This window comes from Hypanus sabinus, chromosome 27 (assembly GCF_030144855.1).
Source record: "Hypanus sabinus isolate sHypSab1 chromosome 27, sHypSab1.hap1, whole genome shotgun sequence".
Taxonomy (NCBI): domain Eukaryota; kingdom Metazoa; phylum Chordata; class Chondrichthyes; order Myliobatiformes; family Dasyatidae; genus Hypanus; species Hypanus sabinus.
This window is the reverse complement of record NC_082732.1, coordinates 24,331,648-24,349,979: the sequence shown is the minus strand read 5'-3', so window position 1 is coordinate 24,349,979 and position 18,332 is coordinate 24,331,648. Positions and strand designations below refer to the sequence as shown.

Below are 18,332 nucleotides of genomic sequence, written 5' to 3'. Positions count from 1 at the left end.
AAGTACTGTATATTGATGTTTTAAATGCCTGTTTAAATGTCACTTGGTTAAAATAGCCAATGTTTCCTTTATAACACAAATGAGCTGTAGAAGAATCAGTATTACAAAGACTAAATTAAACCCCATTTAAGGCTCAACTGCTCTTTTAATACTTGACCTGTGCTATTTAAATACACAAAACAGGGTCACTTCTTGTTTGCGCTGTAAGTACTCAGTGAATATTACTGTAGAATTGGTAAAATGGCCTAAAAAACATGAAGTAAGTTGAAAAAAAACCCACGATCATTTTCTGCTTTTAACACAATAAATTTACTACTGTTTAATCCAAAATCCAGGTATTAAAAGAAGTAGTATAGGTGCTATTAAATCCATCCTAACAGAACTAATAATTATTCCCAATGATTCTGGGTTGTTGACTTTAAATCCAGACTTTTGTAGCTAGCCATCAGCAATATATAAAATAGCGACAAAACTTGCCGTCTTCAAAACAGATGGCAATAGCCAAGGAGATTTTAGAAACCACAAAAATAAAGTGTTGCTTCTGGAAACAAAATATTAATGCAACTAGAAATAAAGTACAGAAAGTAAACTTAAGAATTGGGGAGAATTGTTAAGTTGTATTTTACAACTGCAAAGATGTTAAGTAATGTCTTGGGCTCAAGCCAATGATTGCTTAAGCTTGTACATAAATTTGAGTTGAGCCAGCAAATCTAAATATACCTACTATGAATAGATTAATACATTAAACTTACAAGCTGCTCTCACCTTACAACCGATGTGAAAGCCAGTCATTTGGGCAGAGAAATACTGCAATAGTATACTTCACTTCAATAGCTTAAATTTTGCATCAGTTGTGGCTTTACTGGCAACATTCGTGCCTCAGACATAAGATTGCAGACTAATACTCTTTATCAGTGCTGAGCGCACTACATTGCTGAAGATTCTATTTTTTGTATGTAATAATAATAACAATAGAGGACTCCGTCAGCCCAGCCAGATGTACTGCGGAGAATTTATTCCTGAAATCTTGGCTATATACATCCCTCTGTGAGCATTATTAAAAAAGATTTCCCTCTCATCATACCATTTGTGGGAAAATTACTGTGCATAAAATTAGCTGCCACATTTCCTACATTATAAGAGACTACACTTCAAAAGTACTCAGCTGTAAGTGCTTTAAGTCATTGCTAATGTTGTAAAAGTCACCATATAAATGTAAGTAATTATAATTAGGACTAAGAATTTAACTCAAGGTGAAAGAAATGTGGAAAGGCAGGATTGCCCTTAACTTTCTTTGAAAAGCAAGTCACATCACATTTCCTACATTAAGAATGCTGCACCTTGACATTCTAAGATAATTTAATTCAGATGTATTTAGTTGAGTATTTAAGGACATATACATCACTGTACTGACATCAAATATTTTAGTCCAGTAATTTCTATTATTCTATTATTGTTTTAACAAGCTTCTCCCGAAGAAGCCTTCACAACAGATCAGAGTGCTCATTTTCTTTTAGGAAAAAAAGCATTTTTTACTAGTTAGATCACATAGCACTCTAAAATGGCCGTGATCATGCTACATCTGAATGAAAAGGGATGCCCAGCATCCAAGACCCTATCACTTCTGTTTGAGTGATTTGTCTAAACTAGAGCTGAAGTTGGAAATTAGTGGTCCTGCAGCATCTGCTGCTGCATAACTACACACATGTATCCTTACCAAACACGCATTTCCACTACTCACTGCTAGGTGTACTTTGTAAACTCCCCCATTAATTGGAATACTTTATACAAGCACTAGAAGGTACAAAGGACCTAACTCACCCTTGACACTATTTTCCTACTGTGAATTTACAAAACTGTGGCATGTCTCCCCACTACAGTAAAAATGCAAACACAGACACCTTGGAACCAGTGACCTAAAAACACAAGAGTGCCTTATGGATACAGTTCTTTGTCTTTCCTAATGAGATCATTGTACATCTGATCATATGTAGTTTTGAAATCGTATATATTTGGCTTGTCCGGAGCAGGTCCTGGTAGCTTCACGTGCATCCCCGTACCAAACGATCGAACATTGAAGCCTTTTTTGCTGCAAAACAAAAGAAAACACAACTTTAGAATTTAAGTACAATTAGAAAAAAATTAAATCATTTAAAATTATTTTAAAATCACTGTACAAGTACATTAGAATTCAGAATACAAGTTCATTGTGCTTTTCATAAGACCTAGCAAACAGTATCTGAGAACAAGTATTTTAGAATCTAGAACATGCCCAGATTCATCTTTTCAAATTATACAGTTGATCTACAAATAGTATATACACACAATACCCTCTCCAAAGGTAGGGAAAAAACTCAAAAAGTTAGCAGGAAGTCCACTTCCTCAGAGTTTGCTAAAATCACCTGTACCAGATAGCTCTTCCATATCAATGAGGTATTTAATTTTTCTGCTCACCATGTACACATTTCCCATTCTGTTTAGGGGAGAATACAATCCTGTTTGTTATGAGATATTTCTCTCATTCAAACATTCAGGTTTTACCATTGTCCCCCACGACCCCAAAAGAGTATTTACTTGAAAGCTCCATTCTAGACTATCTTTAAGCTGGCAAATTAAGCAGGCTTTAATTTAAAAAAAAACAAAATATAGCAAAGTATTCAGGCCAGTCAAAATTTGTGGAAAGGTGAAAAGGTGCTGCTTTAGATCGAAAATCCTTTGAATTGAGAAAGGAGAAGAAAAGGTAGCTTTCAGTTACAAAGAAAGTAACAGAGGGGCTAGAAAAAGTTTGTGACATATAGAAACTCAACACGTTTACCATTTCTTTCTGTAGAAGCAAACTGACCTGCTGAGTGTTTCCAACTTTTTATTTATATATCAGATTACCAGCATCTTTAGCTGTTCCAATTTTCATTGAACCAGCTGCTCCGGAAAAACTGACATTCAGCCCCTCTCTGAAGCCAGTCCCAGATACGCTGAAAAAGACACCAGTCCTTTGCTGGAGTTAAGCCACAGAACTCAATTGTGAGCAAGGATTCGCTTTTTGCAATCTTTGCCAAACGGAACTGGCACAGAATCAGTTACAGCTCATTTGCAAATGAGGATGCTTAAGTCTGTGGAATTATCAGGAAAAGGTAAACCTAAACCTTACTTTAAATAATTAACTTCTTTTTTTGCTGTTTCGATTTTTTTTTTGAAAAGCAATTGAACAGTTAAAATCTGGCATAAAACCAAAACTCTGTTTTAGCCTTTGGAGAGGGAGGTATGTGGGAGAGAGGAGGTTTGTCAACTCATTTCTCTTGCCTTATCAAGTCTAGATGCTAGCAGGAAGACACTGTGGGAGCCACATCCCATTCAACAAAGCTCAATACCTCCAATGCTCATAGAAGACTATCAACACCTTACCTCAATTTCAAAGTTGATCAAAATGCAAAATAAGTTGATCAATTTTCAGTACACTAGTGGCTCTTCACTAAAACACATGCAGAATTCTTTGAGAAATCACAATTTTTTAAAGAATAATTATACATTCAGTGTCCCAATTGGACTATTTTATTTCAACTATTCAATACACTCCCACAATTGCAAACTGACTCACCATGCTTTGCATTAACTACAAACTTCAAACCATGAAGTAGATATTGCTGTGGTCTTTTAACTATCATTTAAACCAGCTCTTTCCAACCTTCTCTAGCACACCACATTTATTTTGCATGTTCAAAACTATGCAGCCAAGAAAGCACACAAAACACCTCAAACATCAGACAGAAATAACATAGTGAATTAAAGCTGAAAGCTGCTATGCAAGTTCAATGAAAACTAGTAGCTCTCCCAGTGACTCTTATTGGAAAAATGCACAAGATGCCAGACAATAATACCCAACTTGGAATAACAGCTAGTGAACAATATAGACTTGTATGGAATAAAAATCTCCCAATAAGCTATTGTACACACACATTCCAAAAAGGACAAAGCTATGCAACTTAAGATAGGGATTGGTTCAGGGACCCCCTGCGGATGCTCAAGTCCCTTATTTAACCTGTCTCAATGTGGGTGGACTTTAGGAATCGGGGGAGCTCAGACCCGCCACCCGTGGCTGTTGCAGAATCCACAGTGTTTCTGTTCCGTTGACTGAAAACGATCATGATTGAAAATAAAGTGGAAATAATAAACTGATCAGAAAGAAGTGAAATGCCATCGGTCATTGGAAAAGCGTCGACGATCGGAAGAATTTTAAAGGATAAAGTGAGAATAATGGAGCATGTGAAAGGCCCTGCCCCAATAAAAGCTACAATTATTACTAAGCAATGCAGGGGTTTAATTATTGAAATACATATGTTTCTTAGTGTTTTATATGCATAGAAAGATAAAATATATACTATAAACTAAGACAAACGTTTGACTAACCAAAACTAAATAATACTGGATGTACCCACTCCGACTTGCATACAAATTCGACTTAAAGACTGCCTATACTTTAAATCATCTCTAGATCACTTATAGTACCTAATACAACGTAAATGCTATGTAAATAGTTGTTATACTGTATTGTTTAGAGAATAATGACAAAAAGTCTGTTCATGCTCAAACAATGAGTGCTGGAGAGAGAACTTCCGGGTTTTCCCGACTATACATAATACAGGTTATACTGCATAGAAATAGATCCTTTGCCCACTGACCATCAAGCATAATTTTTGCTAACTATAGACATATTCCATTTTATTCGCTCCTAACACTCAACTCTTTCCCCCCCCCCCCCCCCCCCAGACTTCAGTCACCAACAACAAGCAACTTATAGTGGCCAACCAGCATGCCTTTGAGGTCTGGGATGAGACTCGAGCTCCCAGAGTAAACTCATGCTGCCACAGGGAGCAAGTGCAAACTCCAGACAGTTTGCCCAAAGTCAGAAATAACAAAGAGCACTACTAGCAGTGCCACTACATACTAAATGAATTACATTACTCTCAATAATTAAATCTAGATTGATGAACAGTTCTGTGACCCAAGCCCATTCTACTGTGGAAATACAAGGTATCCTGTTTATTAGTTTGCGACCACAGGAGCTTAATAAGCAGGCACTGAAACATGAAAAAGCCACTAGATTTTCAACCATTCAGTACAACCTATAAAAGCAGTCAAGCAAAACATGAACACAAAAAATGTAGCTTTAATCTACAAAATTAAAAACAAGTGGAAGTCCCAAAAGATCAATTTCTGCTGTTCTATGTAAACAGTTACACAAGTCCAAAATTTCAAAATTTCTATTGTGAAATGTCCTTATAGGATTAACACTGACGGTCAGGAAAAGTGATGTCACACCAAGGCAAGAGCAACACAAATGCATGGATTCCATTACATAGGTTGTAACAGTTCTTGAATAGGAGCTATATTCAACACTGGCTGAATAATTGATGGGTGCCAACAAAATGAATAAATGGTATATAACCCAGATTATTAAAAAAATTGGAAATACGCTACTGAAGACAGCTGAAATAAATTGATGTGATCTGTGCCTGAGACATTGTGTCCAGACCCTCAGAGACAAAACTAGTGGGAGACTTAGTAAGGGCTTTCAGATTGAAGATACCTGCTTTCTAATAGATAATACATAATATCATCTCCTCAGCCCTGAGCACTATGTCTGTTGGTATTCTTGAAATCAGTTATTGCAGTTGCAAATTAGCCACTGAAGTTACAGTGAACAAAATATATGCAACAGCTACACATTCTAACTCTGCATGGAAAACAGCAGATGGAATAAAAGAACAAGATAAATTATGATGAGTTTTTCTACACTACAAGGCCATTGATGTATTTGAATTTATGGGTTATTAGGATTTTTTAAAATTGAGATTCAGCACAAAATAGGCCTTTTCAGCCCTTCGAGTTGTGCAGCCCAGCATTCTCCAACCTAACTCTGGCCTAATCACAGGACTATTTACTGTGACCAATTAGCCTACCAACCAGTATGTCTTTGGACCTCGGGAGGAATGCTTGAGTTCTAAACTTGAACTGCAGAAGGATAATTATTCTGCATCAGATTCTTGGGAAATTAAAGCACATCCACTAACTTTCACTCTTCATTAGCTTCAAGAAAATATTTATACTATCAAACACACTACCTTTACTTGACGTTCACCCTGTTTATAGGGAAGTTACATAGCTTTATGGAAGCCACAGCTTGAAACCCCATGACTTAAAACCCAAATGATAACACAAAAAACTAGCTTACAAGCAAATGGACTTAAGTAGTTTGGCAAGGTAGTTTATAAAACTGAGAAATAATAGAAATGCTAGATTAAACCTCTATAAAATGGCTAAACCATCCCAATGTTTACGTATTGATTACTTAAAAGTAATGGAATTGCAAAAAAAAGACAAAACCAACACACCAAGCAATTAGATGAGAAAATATGCAGATACTGGAAATCCAAGTTAACATTTCGGGCAGAGACTCTTCATCATGACCATCCTGATAAAAGGTCTTGGCCCTAAATGTCTACTGTTTACTCTTTTATGTAGATGCTGCCTGCCCTGCTTGGTTCCTCCACCACTGTGAGAGACACACCAAACAATTAGCCAGAATTATGTATTTTAACATGTCAAGTCTGAACTCAATCACATGGCAAAGCTTAGAATCTTCCCCGTAAATAAAATCATTGATACATATCAAATTCAGCAAGCTTGCAATACTTCACCAAGTAGATGTTTCTATGTTACTGGGGACAATTGCAGATACAATAGGGTCTTTTAAGAGACTCCTGGATAGGTACCTGGAGTTTGTAAAAATAGAGGGTTATGGGTAACCCAAGGTCATTTCTGCTTCAATGCTTTTAAAAGATAGAAAAAGCTGTAGGTACTCTGGAAACTGGAGGATTACCATACTGCTTCCCTTTTATCTGCATATATATCCTAAGCTTTTGCCAAATAGTCTGCTTGGCCCCATCTTAACACTCACTGGAATAATTGCCTCAACCTTTGTCAGCCCTGCTCCTTGACTTCCATTTCCTTCAATGTGGAGTGGTAGGAGACAGAAAATATGTGGGTTTCCTCTCACAGTCCAAAAATGTACCCGGTCAGTGGGTTAATTAGTCATTATAAATTGTCCTGTGACTAGACTAGTTAAATCAGGGGTTGATGGACAGCAGAACTCAAAAGGACAGGGGCAATTGCAAAGTGGAAAGAATAAATCAGTAGAAATAGAAAGTTAAAGGCTTGAGGGCAGGGAGATTAACCCCCAAGTCTCTGGCAGTGCCCCAGATATGTGGACCCTATTAACACTGAAGCAGCCTTTAAAACCTAAAAATAACCACTTTTCTTCAGGAATAAGGCAGGATTTTGTACGCAAAATTTACTGAGCAACTGTTTGTTAGCAATACATCACATTCATAGAGCAGCAAATTCACTGTGATCATCTATCTAAAACCGTGAATATTCCTTGGCTCAAAGTTTAGACATATCTAACTAGCTCACTCTACACATTTTAATGAATCTCTTCTGTAATCCACTACTGTTATGTATTTCACAGGCTCAATCCCAAAATATCCAGATCTACATTCATAAAATCCATGTATGTGAATACTACTCCTAAAAGGACTTATCTTACCAATTGGTTTGCAAAAATGCCACCTAACCAAATCACAATTGCTAGATGATTAATACAAGATTGTAGCTGGGATCCTCTTGAGCATGCATTAAAGGGGTATCTCATCTATGTATGGGCTATTTGTCAAGGATCTTGCAGAAAATGGACACAGTAGATCCCAGATAATCACGGCCACTTATTTGGGACAATCCTTAAAGAACAGAAACTAATTGCAAAAATAGCTGGGATTCCCTTCATTTATTTGGGACAGCATGCCACGTAATTGAGGGAGAAGACTATTGCTCAACAGCTTCTAACTAGCATCAGATGCGTTCACTTGTACAGCCGTTTGTGTGTGACACTGCACCATGTTAAAATCGATCACATTTTAAACTGTATTGGTTGCGTATGCTTATGTTCAATGAAGTGTTTTTTGTCAGCGATAGTTGGCAAGAAATAAGCAGCAGTACAATTTAGAACCATTTTGCTCACTGAGGTTTCAAATATTCAGGCTTAGAGATGAGAGAAACAATCAAGAGTAAAAATGACAAGATTTCACTACTTCAACATGCTAGGTACTGCAAAGGATTAGAAGGTATCAACAATCATCTTGAAAGTTACAATGAAAATTTGGAGGATGCAAGTGTCAATAGTATTGTATGAAGGAAGTGCATTATCTACACTATGTGTCTGTGCTGATTTTGTTCATTTATAGCCAAAAGAATATACCAACATACACTGAATAATTCCTCCATTGACAGCCATTGGAACTAATATAGCTTTATAGTACTGTAGTGGTATTAATAATAGTGTTCTAATTTGTTCTGTATTTCATTTTAATACATAATTTGCTAATCTGTTTGTCTTTTTATACCTTTTTAACTATTTTCATGAAACTTAATTGGGCCAAAATGTACTGGCTCTGATGTGTCCCAATAAACTGGAATCCACTGCATATGGTTATAGAGTTAAAGTTATGAAACAGATTTTACTTCTGTTAGTGATAAGGTAGATGGCTTTTAATTTTAATTTACTAATTGTTAACCAGCAAATAAAGTCAATTTATTATTTTTTCAGCAAATTAACTCAATTACTCCAGCTGCTTATTTTGTAGTTTTTTAAACCACCATTCATCAACCAAGTAAATGGCTGAATTTCTGTTAACAGAAAATACACATCAATTAGAATATAAAATTCATGTTCTCTACTGAAAAGGGTGTTGTTGGATGCAATTTATATAATATCTGTAACACAAAACTGTTTATTTCACAAAGCACAAAGTCAAATGGTATTCCCTGGGATAAAATGGTTTGATACAAGGAAACCTGACTTTACAAAAATTCTCCCATATGTTTCAAAAGCATCTTACAAGTCAGTAGTAATATTAAAATGTTATTGTGGGATTCATTAATGACAGGATACAATATATATTCCATTAGCTTTATTATGGATAGAGTTAGGATGAATATTCAAGTGAGGATTGGCTGGTATGATAAACTAGAAGAAAGGTGTTTCTGACCAGGAAAAATTAACTTACAGGCAGTTTTTAGGAATGGAAATCTTGCATAATCTCAGGACTGTCTGCAATTCAAAGTAATCCAAAGTTCAAGGAGATTCAATATATTTGTGCAGTAACTTCAAAGAGTAAAACTGGATTTACATAGAAATTTAAATACAGCTGTAATGCCAAACTTCGAGACCAAGATCAAATATTTAGTCCAAGTTCACAAAAAAATAAATGCCACAGCTTCCGATTAACATAATACTATGACAGCTATAATTCAGAAAACACCCATTTCAAATTTCACACTGAAATTTGGATATCAGTCATGTAAATTTTCACATCTTGAAAAATAATTTCTATTTAAATTAATTGAAATTTGTGCCATCACCAGAATTCCATTTTTAAAGGTGCAAAACTTGACATTAATTCCATGGTATCCTTGCAAAACTGAACATGTAGGTGTAGAATGCTTGGGTTTTATTGCAAACTCCTAAACTGGTATATTTCATCAGCGTACTCCACCTCCACTAAAGCCACATGGTACTGAGCCAAATTAGCAGAAGCAGCCAATCTTCTCCTATGGAGATGATGAAGAAAGCATCCATTTATCTATAAAGTGTAATTACAGGAAATTTTGTGGTTTTTCACAGCCCGAGGTTCTGAAATATACAACAATAGCTGAATCAGACCATAAGAGGCAGACTTCATTTCATCTTTTTTTGAGTTCGGTGGATCTTGTTTTGAACTGAAAGTTATGTCTCTTTACCCACACACTCAGTAGCTTACACGATATAAAAATGGTTTTGAGATGACTCACCCTACATGTTGTACACTTCTATAAAACAGAAAATTTGGGTTATGAATCTATATTCCTGTAAACTCAAGTCAAGAAAATATCCAAGATTCAGAAAGACTAAAAGCAATAATAGAAGTTAAAAAAAATGAAGAATGAAAGCAGCCAACCAAACCCTAAGGTTAAGCACAAGGCATAAATTGAAAATTATGCTTTTAGGAAGCATCCACAGATAACAGCATCTGTTAATCATAAGCTGAAACAATTTGATTCAAACTAGGAAAAATGGTTTAACTACATAATGCCTCATAGGCCTGATTTTATTCTCACAAATCAATGAATATGTTGTAAAAAAAATCACTCCCTACTTGTATAGTTTTTCCTTTTGCTTGTTTTTTTTCTTTCCACTCTTTTCTGTAAGTGTATACCTCAGATAAATACTATGTGGAGATTTGTGACAAATATGAATATATGATATATATGTACAATGTCTGAAATACATCTTATGGACATGTTTGTTTGATGAAGAACTTCAATAAAGAAATAAATTACAAAAAGGAAGCCTCCACAAAAGCAGAGTCAGTTGTGCAGCTGGAAAAGTCACAGCCTCTCAACCTGGTGTTGACCCTGGAGTTGCTGAATGCAGTTTACACATTCTCCCACAGCTTGCATGGATCTCTCGTGGTGATTTGGCTCCCTCCCACATCACAAACTTGATAATTAAATAACCAACATAAACATAACTGTAAACATAACGTGCATAACCGAGTTATAGATGTGATGGAAATTTTGGGAGAACAAAGCTGTGTAGGTTAAGCATAATTGGTGCTTGATAATCACCAAAAACTCATTAGCTCAAAGTTCTGTTACCACAATGTTTGACAATGAGTAATACACTGAAATGACCATTATTTGCAGAATTATGTATATTTCAGTGTCAAGGAAGTTTGGAGCAAGGGGTTTTGCAGGGTTTTCAGCAGCTGATTGTTGGAAGAAAACATCTACATATCAGATCAATTGAAACCAATCTTATAGAATCAAGCTTCAAAATTCCAAATACTGCTGCACAAGCAACTGATTTTCACGGTTTAGTCATCTCTGCATCAGAAGTACTGAGTATTTATTTAGATTTAGCTTACTCTGAATATACTCTAGAACTTTTAGATGTACACTGCAGTAGGTAATCAGTAATCTAACCACAACCTGCAATTAATTATTTTGCTCAGAAATCCAAATCTAAATTTGGATAAACAGAAAGAATATAAAAATTGTTATATCAGAATAAATTTCAACTCTAGTAACTGGGCAAGTAAAATAACAAGAGGACATAGATATCCTTTTTTAAAAATTCACAATTTGTGGCCCATGCTGAGTTAGTTCTACTGTGAATATCTCTAAGTGACCCTGCTCTAAAGAAGTGAATCAGTGTGGCTTCACAGCCGGCACAATCTTCTCAACCAAAAGACTGAAGAACCTGCTCATTCCAATCTAGTACCAAGGAAGCACAATCCCACAGATAATGCTCTCTTTCAAAGAATACAAATTCAAGCGTCTTACAAGCCCACAGACAATGCTCTTTCAAATACAAATTCAAGCTTCTTACAAGCCCTTGTCCACTGATCTACATTGGTTTCAACCAGAAACATCTGTCATTTAAATCTCTTCTGCCTCTCCCTATCACAAACCATTTTTCAGCTATACCACCCTATGATATCAAATTTGTTAATTCTGAACACCTGCTTATTACCTTTCACCAGATACCCATTCCTCCAACTGCCTAGACCCTAAATATTGGAATCATTCCCTAAACTTCTCCATCTCTCTTTCCTCCAGCTTACTCCTCATACCTTTAACACACATTGGTCATTTGTTCTGAAATCCACTTACGTGACTCAATACATTTCTATTTCCTTCGCTAATCATTATTTCTAAGGGTATAGTACCACTGACTGAATGTATGAATGCACATAGCTGAGGCACTAAACCAAGGACCTATCTACCTTTTCCAATAACCCAGCTGAGCACTTGAGATGGTGCTGCATATCTACTACTTTCAACATATTTCATATGTGTTCTATTAGCAATACATCCATACATATACAACAGGTATATCAAAAGCTGTTGCCAGTTAAAATTGAGCAACTACATGGTTGTAAAGTGCCTCTTCATGGAAGCTGGGGATATTACAAGTGTGATCCAGAGAGAAGCCCTTTCTTGCCTGGCAGGATCAAGTGATCAAACTTCCTATTCCACACAAAAATAAAGTCCATAGCACAATTGCAATCCCCAGTCATGGAAACTAACAACAAGCAATATTAATCTTTAAATGTTTATTTGCCAGATAAAAAAAGGATATAGCAGATAGGGGAAAACAAGTGGATGCTACATAGGCATTCAATAAGGTGCACCATAAAATACGTCTTCATAACATAAGGATGTATGGAGTTTGAGATAATATATTAGCATAGGTTGATCACTAGAAGTCAGAGATTTGAGATAAATGGATGTTTTTCTGGTTGGCAGTCAGTGATGAGCAGGGTGGCTGTAGGGGTCAATGCTGGGCCACAAATATTCATGTATACATTAATGATTTGGAAGAGGGACCAAAAGTAGTGTCTCTAAGCTCGTTGATGACACTAAATTGTGTGAAAAAGCAAACTGCATAGAATGTTCATAAAGTCTGCAGGGTCTGGCAGCAGGCATACAAAACTGTAAATACAAACTCACCCACTTTGGAAGGAAAACTAGAAGATCACATTAGTATTTAAATGTTGAAAGATTGTGACATGCTGTTGTGCGGATGGGCATAACTGACTGAATGAAATTGTGCCTGAATCGCGGATTCTTGATTTACAGGTTTAACAAGTTATCATAAAAGGAAATGGAGTGTTGCATTCATTTGCTAAAGGGAATGAATTTGAGAGCAGGGAGGTAATGCTACACCTGTACAGGTTGGAATATACCAAGATTACTGTGCAGTTCTGATCTCCACACTTGAGGAAAAATAGACTGGCTTTGGAGGCAGTGCAGAGGAGGTCCACCAGGTTTGTTCTCGATTTGAGGGGGTTTGCCTATGAGGGGCAATTGAGTCACCTGAGACTAAACCTGCCAGAATTCAGAAAAAATTCAGAGTGGATCTTATAGAAACATGGAAGTTGTTTCCACTAGTGAGTCTTGAACTAGGTGATAGCTTCAATTCCACAGATTTCAGACAGAAATGAGGAGAAATTGTTTTTTCCATACAGTAGTGCATCTGTGGAATTCTCTGTCCAAAGAAATAATAGGAACTACCTCATTTAAGGCAGTTTGATAGATTTTTGCATAGCAGGGGATTTAAGGGTTATGGGGAAAAGGCAGAGCTGAATTCACAGCCAAATCAACCATGATCTTAGCGAATGATTGAGCAGGCTTGACTGGCCAGATGGCCAACTCTGCTCCAATTCTTTATGTTCTTACACTGATAAGTTCTTAGTTCTGAAAAATACCATCAAATCTGGGAGAAAAATAACTTAAAATATAGTCTCTGTCTGTGGCCCAGGCTAACAACACTGAGAACCCAGGTGAAACATTGTTGAGAATGTATGAAACAGTGATATTCCACTAACTCCTCCAAAAATGAGGTATAATTCATGTACCCCTTATTACAATATGAAGACTGACTTTTAGTATATTACAGTGAACCAAAACAACCAATCCCAGGCAGACTTTCACTGATCAGGTTGTTGTTCCCAACAATGTCTCGAATGTGCTTGGTAAACTGTTTAAATAGTTGTGCTCTGAATGCACTGTTGTGTTTTTTTTGGCTGAATGGTTTTACTGAATAAAGGTTTAATTCATCTTCCAGTGTTGGGTCCTATTAATTGTTCTAGGCAAGCGAAGACATGGTACTATAACTAACTGAAGATAATGCAAAATCAAGAATAAAACCACTAGGAATAAATTTCAATAGATTCAGCTGACTAACTGAAATTTAATCAAACGTACAACTACAGTAAACAAAATGCCAACAACCATTTAAAACAGAGTGGTTCACCTCTACAGTACACTTTTAAACAGGACATTTGTGGGAAAGAAATATTCAAACAATGAAGTCCCCAAATCAGCCAGTGTGCTTTTCCTAATAACTGACTATAAACCTATTTTTCCACAAGTCAGAAACACTCCATATTGAGCTCCACATACTGCACACGATGTAATTCTTTCAGTTCAGTTTCAAAAGCATTCAGTCACCAAAATTAAACTAATGGCATACATATGGACAACCTACATTTTTAAAGCATTTTAAAGATAGCAAGGGAGAATTTGCAAAGTTAGATTTCTGTAATTTCGGTCAATTGTAACCTGGGAAACCCCAAATTGGATGCATTTATGTAGTGTTTTGCTAACCTGAAGTAAACTGCTTTGTGCTGTTACAGTTAAAATATAAATTGCGATACAACCTGAGAGCCCTGTACTAATTTGTCTGAAATTGAGCAAACCTCTCTCACCTCCCTGTAATCCTCATCGATTTGCCGGATTCTCGCTCACTAGAGACCACAGGTCTTCTTTATGGCAGAGTGGAAAAGCTGACACTAGGACATACAAGTTCTCTGGTCAGACACAGTGGTGTAAATCAGCCCAATGTCATGGACCAAAGGTCTACAGTGGGAAAACAGTGAAGCTGAAGGAACATTTAACTTCTGGTAAGATGGTGCCACGCTCAGACGCAGCAGCCACTCTGGGTCCAATCAAACGGATAACTGATAACGGTTATCAAGAACATCAAGTACTGCAGGCCTACCCCACTACCTCAATAGCAGGGCAGCTGGACTGCATTGTGTTGCAGCCAGGGAAGAAGGCCTCAGTGGCAGTTCACCACCCAGTAGATGATGCGAGCAATTACCTTAGACGATTTTCTTGTGTTGGCAAGACCCTGTAGGACATTGGTAATGTGGAATACTGCAAGCTTAGTTCACTGGTGAGACCGACAGCGAGGGAGCAGTGTGGCCCTGACTGTAGCACAGACCAGGGCCTCACGCCATGGGGTTACCTGTTACAGCTGCCCAAGGGTGGAGACGCTGGAGGCTGTGTGGCATGGCATCTATGCTGGGTTAAGGCCAGCCCCTCCTGTCAGTACTGCACTCCAGTGTTCACTTGGTGGAAGACAAACTGAATTGCGTATATTCACGGCTGCATTTTTTGAAAGTGTGTGATGATTGGACCGCTGCACGCTTGTTCTTGCCGACAACATCCCATGCACCATCAATCTTCAGGATATGACTTTCTGAGACATAGGCTACATTTTCTACATGACTGCATGTTTACTGCTATCTTTTCTTGTACTGTGTTTAATTTGGCTGTATCCATCAGTATTCATATATGGTTGAATGACAAATTTGAACTCAAACTTGATATTAACATATGCAGGTTTTATACGGATACTTAGTGAAATAATGTTCTTTAAATTGACATCATATATAAATTCAGAAATATCAAATAATTCAAAAGTATTACACTTTACCAAAAATAAACTAACTCAGGATACTGAAAAAGCTCTACTTCAGTTCTAGAATTCTACACATTCAAAACTGAACATTCAGAATTCAGAGCCTAATGAATTAATCCCCAGGCACCACACAGACAGGGAATGTTGGGCAGATAATGCTCACCAAGGCACAGCAATGAGCAGTTGGGTAAAAGCCAGTGCACCTTGAAGAATAATCATACAAAAATTTACAAGAAACTAAAGGAAGAGTGACAGAAAGCATAAGGGATATGTTGCAAGTAATTATAGATTGAAAGAGACTGAGAAGACAGCCATAACTGGAGGGATGAAATGGAAAAAAGCAAGTCAATATTGGAAAGATTTTAAAAGATCTAAGATTATAGATGGCAGCAGAGCTACTAAGCACAAGAAAATAAGATAAAAATAAAAAGGAGTAACCTAACACCTAAAATGTTCTGAAATGAGCACGCAGGTAATAGGAGACAAGCAATGGCATATTTACGAGGTCAACCACAGGGACAATCTATCCTTTTTGGTCCCAATTACAAGTTTTTGGCATAGTTACTCATTGTCCTCCAATCTCTCTCTCTCTCATCATTCATTTAAGAACCCAAATCTTACATGCTCGGCTGTAGCTGGAGAATCAACAGTAATGGCCTCTCTCATACTGAGCCTCAAATATACTAATGATCTATCCTTGCCCCATTTTCTGTCCACATATATCTCAGGATCCCCTGAAAACAAGAATACCAACAACATCCATCTTAACATCTCTTGATCCATCCAAGTTGTTGTTTGTCAGTTAGTTAAGCAAACAATTTTCCTAACTCAATGTCAGAACAACCAAGCCCACTGGATTCACTACTTAAACTGATTCCAACTGATTAACTTCACCCTTCTATATGTTGTCTTCCCAAAGCTGATTCAAACTGTTTGTAATCTTAGTAGCTAATGACCGAAAGGTGAACTAAACATTACCATTCTCTACTGTCACTGATCATGCTTCTGTGCCAATCCACCACTGCTGAAACCATCATTTATGCTTGCTACTGAGCACACTCCCCTCCAGTAGCTTTAGTTCTAACTTCCAAACGTGAAATCATATTTTACCTTGCACCAAATCCCATTCACCGATCACCTGAGCTCAATGGTCCAGAGTGGTTTGCAATTATGGCTTAATTTGTATGAGCAAACTGGGGGAAGTCAGCAGGTCAAGTAACATTTGTGAGAGGAAAAGGAATTGTTGATATTTCATGTCAAAACTCTGCATCAGAATCTGAGTCTCTTTAATCTGCATCCCTGATTACAAATACCTTCATTATATCAAACCTCTGCTACAATCAAATCTTGACATGCGATATTTTCTTTTCCCTTTTTCACTTCTCTGTTACCACTGGTATGCTTGGCTGTACCATCTTCCTCCAGCTCTGTGTTGTCCAGTTGAATGGGTCTGCACTATGTCCTATTTTTTTCTATTCAGTGCATAAGATATAGAATTAGGCCACATTAGGCCATAACACATCAAATTAGCTGTGCTGTTTTACTGTGACTGAGCCATTTTCCTTCTCAACCCCAATATCCTGCCTTCTCCCTGTATCTCTTCATGCCCTGAACAATCGAGAATCTTGTCAACCTCGTCCCTACGTATATATAATTTCACACATCAATTACTTCAGAAGTCATTTATGATCCACTAAAAAGGGACAGAATCCTAATCAGAGTCCTTAAATGGAACTATGAGCAAAAGAGCTAAATATTTCAGGGGCCAACATGCTCAAGAGGTTAAGGAATTGTGGAACCGAAGTAGTAATATACAATAAAAATCAATTTAACCTGTTATGAGAAGCAAATCTAAACAGGAAAGCAAATAATATGTTAGCCATCACAAGGTCCACAATGAGAATTTAGACTTTCTACACTTCAAGTTAAATATGGTCAACAGCAGGTAAATCTGCTAGACAAAATGAGCTTAAGTCGGAAGATAGAAAAGAAAATTGGAGAAATAATCGTGGTGGCATATGTTTGGTTAAAAGGTAAACGTAGTTTCCATCTTTGTGGTCAAATCCATCTATTCTTCACTTAGTTAAAACTAATAGATTAACGCCGCGAGGTACTTGACTGAAACAGAAACGGCAGACTTTGAGGATGTGGGTGGGGGTAAAAACTATATGGAGAATTTAAGGAGACCGACAAAGGAGTCAGAGGAAAAACGGAAACCGTTGCAGACACACCCAAAGGAAGATTGCTAGGGGAAGGGGAAGGGGGTTAGGAGAGGAGGTCGAATTAGAAAGCAGGGCGAGAAAAAGCGACGAAACACGACAGCCGAGCCCTCGGCACACCACGCGTGATCAAGCGGCCTGGCGGCGAAACCAGAGCCCCGCACCGCGGTCGGCCCAAGGCGGCGGGGCACGGCCTTGCTTTGCGGAGGCCCAGGCGAGAGTGATCGCTGCCTGCCGAGGGCCGAGGCGCGGGGTGACTGGGAGGGGAAGCGAGGCGAGGCGCCGGCCAGGTCCCGGGACTCGGGCTCACCGGTAGGCCGTGGACTCTCGTTACCTGAGGATACTGTGCGCCTCCATGCTCCGGTTCTGGTTGCTCGAACACACGACGGCCACTCGCAGCGGATGCTGGGGCATCTCCGCCTCGCGCCGCCGCCGGAGGAAAGGGGGGGGGGTTAAAAAAAGAAAATAAAACAACCGGAAGCGGCTTCCGCGCGACCGGAGCCCGGTCAAACAAAATGGCGCCCCACTCCCAGCGACTTCCGGCTCCTGACGGGGGGGGCGGGTCCCCCTTGGTAATCCGAATGCGCAGTTCCGCTTCAACTGCACTGACGGAAATGACGTAGGCGTTGGACACATTTTTGGCTTCCATTTTAAGTGGGGCAGTAAGTGAGGTCCGTCATTTGAGGTGATTTAGGTAATGGTCTGTTTTCACCTATCTTTACGTCCAACGCATTATTTACAAATTAATC

General features: G+C 38.0%; 1 protein-coding gene across 1 annotated transcript in view; it reads right to left on the bottom strand.

Moving 5' to 3' along the window:
- ssu72 (SSU72 homolog, RNA polymerase II CTD phosphatase) overlaps positions 1–18,126 on the bottom strand; it is an 83,789-nt gene extending 65,663 nt beyond the window's left edge. Inside the window, exons 1-2 of the mRNA XM_059951993.1 lie at positions 17,918–18,126; positions 1,946–2,089 (exon numbers count right to left, since the gene is read on the bottom strand). Coding sequence (XP_059807976.1) covers positions 1,946–2,089; positions 17,918–17,997 — 224 coding nt within the window. The 5' untranslated portion in view covers positions 17,998–18,126. The remainder of the gene's footprint in view (positions 1–1,945; positions 2,090–17,917) is intronic.
- Positions 18,127–18,332: the final 206 nt, after the last annotated feature.